General features: G+C 44.5%; 1 protein-coding gene across 1 annotated transcript; it reads right to left on the bottom strand.

The window, feature by feature from the left end:
- Positions 1-416: 416 nt before the first annotated feature.
- Positions 417-2117, bottom strand: LOC311050105 (bifunctional coenzyme A synthase-like; the record flags this gene model as incomplete). The annotated part of the gene is made up of 1 exon (XM_084064069.1): positions 417-2117. The coding sequence occupies one exon, from the start codon at positions 2115-2117 to the stop codon at positions 417-419; it is 1701 nt and encodes a 566-aa protein (XP_083920195.1).
- Between the last annotated feature and the right edge of the window lie 4047 nt (positions 2118-6164).

Genomic DNA, 6164 nt, shown 5'->3' with positions numbered 1-6164 from the left:
AAATGTAATACTAAGCTCGTAATGTAATAAAAGCATGAGCGCATAACGTAATAACGGATTGTTGCATAGTGTAATAATGTGTTACATTAAGAACCTAACGTAGCCGTTCATAATGTAAGAACAGTTCATAATGTAATAACGGCTCATATGTCAATATTATGTAAGTATCATGTCAGTATCATTGTCAGTATCAAATAAGTATCATGACAGTAGCATCATGTTCAGTATCACATCAGTTTTGAGACATGGCAAATTGTGTTTTATGCACCAGTGATTCAAACCTCCCTAGTTTCCATGGTGCTGGGCAGGTACTTAACCGTTGCACTACCTGAGCGCCCTCAACTCCTCTTTAAGGCAAATGTCTCTACAGAGTTTGTTTTCATTGTAGTGGGTGAAATTCCATTCTCATATAAGGTTCAGAATAGTGGATTGACCTTTGGTGTCTGTAGGATTCTGTTCTGGAGAAGGTTCCAGGCCTTCAGTACCTGCTTCTGGGTGACCTCTGGCTCCCACTGTGTACAGAGCACCACGTTGGCATGCTCCACCTGCCTAGCATTGGAACCCTGGCTCTGTAGCCTCCTCACAGCCTCTTCTCTGCTCAGCCCGTCCCGCTTGGTTATCCTCAACACCGCCTCCTCCTCTGGTACGATGGTGACCCAGACCTCATGGACCATATCTGTCCAGCCAGCATCCAGTAAGACGGCTGCGTCCACAACACACACCTGTTTAGCTTCCTCTCTGGCCTGGTGGATTCTGTCCTTGACCAGAAGTTCAACCTCGGGCCACACAATGTCTGTCAGGGCCTTTAACCGTTCCTTGTTACCAAAGACTTTGCTTCCTAGTGTGCGCCTGTTGATGGTTTTATCTTCATTCAGAATATCTGAACCGAACTCCTCCAGTACCCTCTGGTAGGCAGCTGCCCCCGGCTGGTATGTCTCGTGGACCAGCTGATCAGCATCAATGTGGACGGCGGCCAGGGCCTCCAGGCGTCTGGCGACAGAGGTCTTCCCGCTGCCGCTGCCTCCTGTCAGTCCGATGATGTATGGGACAGCAGGGAGACAGGACTTGTTGTATTTAAGTGGGGTGAGAAGGGTTCCCAGAAGACGAGAGCGCAGGTTGGATGAGCTGATCTTCTCCTCTTCCTTCTCTGTGTGGTGGAAGTCTTTCAACAGCTGGATTTTGTGGAGAGTCAAGCTGGGCAAACCGTTCTCCACACGTCTCTTGTTGATGGCCTCGCCACCCTTCCTGGTCTCCTCGCTGACCACAATGCACTGCAGCTCTGAGTCCACCACGGAGGATCCAAGGGGGTCGTGGAGCGGCACGACCTCCATCTGCAGGGACGGCTTGGTGTCCTGCAGGAACTCCCGCAGCCTCTGCACCCGGAGTGGATAGGGCTCGATCAGCTCCTTCAACACCTTCCTTTTCAGCATTTCCTGGTCACACACCCCAATGAGGAGTCTCCTGTTGGCCAGCAGGCATGCGGTGCTGAGGAGCGTCTTATGGGCTCCATGCAGCCGGTCAAACGTCCCTCCAACCACTACGTCACTGAAGGTCTCCAGGGGCTCTGCCTCTTGCTCACGGAGGTCCTTGTGCTCGACCCCCTCCACCCCTTCCTGCTGCTCCTCCAGCTGTGGGTGGAGCAGCACCGAAGTCAGACGTGGGCTGCACACGTAACAATGGCTGGCGTACCTCTGCAGGCACTGGGCCACCAGCGGGGAATGGCCAGGGTCGTGCATGTTGAAGTCTGTCAGCACCACGTCCGGGGAGTGAGAGAGGGGCTGCGGGGTGGGGAAGGGGCAACGCTGCTCTGTCCCTCTGCCGGAGCTGGAGGCTGGCTGGGTGCACACGTTGGCCAGGAGAACACGCAAGTCCAGATGTGCACACACGTCAGCCGCGTTTCTGTAGAGGCATGATATCAGGCTGGACAGGTTCACCACCGGGGGAAATAAAACGGTCCGAGGTGGACTCCCACCCCCCAGGTTCAGGCCTGGGTGCAGATGGACATACAGGGTGTGATCCACTACCTGGGCTGCTGAGCTCAGCACCGGAGCGATGCGCAGGGGGAGGATGTGGAGAGGGGAGGTGAGCACCAGCAGACCGGTGCTGAACTTAGACATGTTGTGTATTGTATGTATTCAAGTGACTAACAGCACAGCATGGAGTATGGGTCTGGATCTTGTGTCGTGACAAGGTTACTATTGAGGCCCTCTAAGAATAAAGGCTGCTTAACTCTGGCAAGTTGGAGGTTCTTAGAGGTCTTGGAAGTTTAAGAAAGCACAACCATTTAGATCCATAGAGTTTGTAACAGAATCTATCTGTCACTGGAGATGTGCAGCTCATAATACTGTCAGGCGGTGTTTGTTTGCTCTTGTCATCACAATGATGTTGATGAAAACAATGAGTCATGCCCAGATATGGAGTTCCATGTCAGCCATGCCCAAATATGGAGTCCATGATGTTAAACTTACTTAGTAACCATAACAACCTGGACTCACTCCGACACATTGAGTAACCATGGCGACCTAATACAAATAAACCTGGATGACGAAATAGCGATCTACAGATCTATAAAATGTGTTATTGTCTCCGCCAGGCCGAAGGCATGGTGGAGAGTATGTTTTCACTTTGTCCGTCCGTGTGTGTGTCCATCCGTCTGTGAACACAACATTGTTCAAGCTTCACGTGACATCACAATATGTAATATAAATAGGTAAGACAGAATGAATCAGGAACAGTACTTTCTTTTACCACCTCGCCTGGCGGAGACCTGTGCTCCGAGGAGCACATTTTCTAGTTATTTTTGAAAGGCCTGGTGGGAATATGTACCGGTATGTAGGCTATCATTATATAGCTCAATGGTTATGATTTTGTTTAAGTCTCAGGGAAGCAGTCACGTCATCTAACTTAATAAAAAAACTACTCTGCTTGTTTGCAGCACAGTCTTATTTCTGGCTGACCATGGACACCTGACCTCAATACTGCATCATCGGATACTGCGCTCAGTGTGTTCTTGATCTGCCCTCGGCACATGGTCGATTCCCCATTCACATGCCTACTTATTTATTTTACCACTTGTTTATTAATTTACAGGAACACAGAAATACATTAAGGTAAAAAAAAAAACCTCTTACTTACTACTTACTGTTTACATATTTAATTGAGGTTGTATTGTCCAAATAAGGCTTTGAATAAGGAAGGAGGGTGGACTTCTGCTTAACTTCTGCCAAGAGCAAATCAAAGATGCTTGCAGTGATCTGCTTCTGATGATATGGTGCCCTGTTATAAATAACCCAGAACAATGAATATAGTTCACTTGTGTAAAGAATATATAAAATCTACACTTCTCCCTTAACTTAGAGTTACATAATGTAACAGAAGTCAAATCCTCTGCAGAAACATAAAAGTATTACATTAAACATGAAAACATGAAATACGGTGATAAGGTTCCTGCCTAGAATACACTTTTAAACTGACAGTTAAATGTCTGTAATTTGCAAGCGTTTATAGACATATCTGTATAGTTTACATATCACATCCCAAACCCTTTCTATCGTGGGCTGATAGTGTTTTTAATTGCACATTCCATTACTTTGGTTATGAATGATGATGAACTCTCTTTGAAGGCCTGCCCAAACGTTTGACCGTGTCAGATATATTATTTTGCATGTTGGACAACCTTACCCTAACAGTATTGTCTCTCAGTCAGTGTTATGTAATTGTGACATCTCTGTCAGGCATGTCACAGTTCAAAAGATGTAATTTCAAGTCGTATCTGTCCTGAGGTGTTTCTGACTCCAAATCCATCCCATCCCCGTAAGAGAAGGATGCCAGCACCCATTCAATGTCCTCCTGGGCGATGGGTCGTTTGATTCCAACTGAAAAAATATCCCAAATGAGTAATTAAGCTTCTACCTGAACTAAACGGCCTTCTATCACCAGTATTTAATTTTTAGCTCACATTTAAGTTAATAATAATAAAAAAAAAAAAGCATAATCCAACAGAACAAACATGTCTGGAATATCTAGTCATCTAGTCAGCTTAATGGACTTTGTGTATAGGACCAGTGATGTTTCAGGCTCAGTGTGCACAGTAATTACAACTGACTTTGCCACGGCCTTCGATGCCGTAGACCATGCACACAGTGGCAGTGCAGTGTCTCCTTGATCTAGGAGTGGGACCGGGTCTGATTCAATGGATTTGCAGCTTCATGACTGACCGGCAGCAAAACGTGCGCTACCAGGGACATCTGGGAACGTATTGGGGCCTATAGTCTTCCTTGCACTGATTAACAGTTGCCTCCAAGATGGACCAAACCACTGGAAATATGTGGATGATATGACTATGGCCCAGTCGTGGAGGCCCAAGGTACCTTGCACTCTCCAACAGACCTTGAATGGTCTGGATATATGGGTAAACGAGCACAAAATGAAAGTCAATCCAAGAAAATGCTAAGTTGTACATGTCACTTTCATGAGACAAAAAACGGCCCTGCCAACACTTTCCGTTGACCAAAACATACTAGAAATCTGTGACACAGTAAAGGTTCTGGGGGTCACCATTCAAGCTGATTTGAAATGGGACAGCCAGGTGGACTATATGTTGACCTCGGCCAATAGAAAGCTTTTCGTCCTATGTCGCCTGAAGAAATTTGGGGTCCAAGACCCTGAATTGGTTTCAATCTACACAGGCTATGTGCGTCCGGTGCTGGAGTATGCAGTCCCAGTCTGGCACAGTTCCTTGACTGTCGACCAGACGAAAAGACTGGAAAGAGTTCAGAGATGGGCTTGCAAAATCATACTTGGCCGGAGGTACTCGGGATACACAGAGCCTCTCCGCAGCCTCACATTGTGCACCCTAGCAGAGAGGCGCACTCAACTGTGCCTCGACTTTGCCAGGAAGCTATTTAAGTCCAACTTCAGAAACTGGCTACCCCGCCTCAGGAAGGAGATCTCTTGTCGCCAAACAAGGAATGGAGACGACCTGGACACTCTACATTGCCGAACTGAGAGATACAAGAAATCACCAATCCCATATATGTGCAGACTTTTAAATGATAGTGGATTTTAGATTTATTTTAGGTTACTAGATTTTTAGATAGGCAATTGCATTTTTTAGATTTGAAGTTTTATATTGTAATCAGCAAAATAATTCAGTGTTTTTAATGGCACCTGTCTTTTTAAACATCTGTGATCATGCTGAAAGCTGAATAAACAATAAACATGAACTAGGGAATATAGCTCAAGTGTTAAATACAGCTCACATTGTTTAGTTAAATACAATTCATCTTCAAATTATATGATGCTTTATACCACATAATATGTGAAAGAAACAAATCAGTTAAACTACTGGTTCTCAAACTTTTTAACTCCAGACCCAAAAGAAAAACTTGTCTCCCCAGGTCCCAAGCTAATGAAAATAGCTGATCTGCAAGCTCACAACGAGTCGCAATGCAACGCATTGTGAGCTTGTAGATCTGGTATTTTCACTACTTCTTAAACATTTGTTTTCTAATTTATGGTATTGCTTTGATTTTTAAGTTTATTTATTCATGAAATTATTTTGAAACATCATTGGATTTGTTTTTAATTCATGAAAAATGTTGCTTATTTTAATGTTTGAAATAACAATAATTAAAAACAAAATGTAGGAGACCAAAAATAAAGGGATATTTAGCCTACTTGTGACCCATACAAATGTGTCCGCAACCAACAATTGGGTCCCGACTCAGGGTTAGGAAACAAATCATTTAAACCACACCCAACCTGATATTGAAGTCCCATAAGCTCAGCATAACCTGTTTATTAACCACTTAAACTCTAGCATTCGAATTCTGGGGAGCTTGTTGATCTGCTAATTTCTGCAAAAATATTTAATGTAGAGCGGAAACAGAAATTTTACTAGTATGGAGCCCGGAGGTGGACTCCGGTCAACATAGGCAGTGGTGTAAAGTAACTAAGTACATTTACTTAAGTAAACTTTTGAGGTATTTTTACTTTAATGGAGTAATTCTACCTGTACTTCTACCCACTACATCTCAGAGGCAAATATTTTACTTTTACTCCAATACAATTATTTTTAGCCTATAGTTACTTTGTAGATTATTGTTACAAAAAATACAGTAACCACTTAAGACCTATGTACATTTTGGCCATTTGAACATCGC

The sequence above is a fragment of the Gymnoscopelus microlampas genome (assembly GCF_963454915.1).
Source record: "Gymnoscopelus microlampas genome assembly, chromosome: 8".
Classification (NCBI taxonomy): Eukaryota; Metazoa; Chordata; class Actinopteri; order Myctophiformes; family Myctophidae; genus Gymnoscopelus; species Gymnoscopelus microlampas.
Note: the sequence above shows the minus strand (reverse complement) of the source record. Positions and strands in the feature narration are given on the sequence as shown.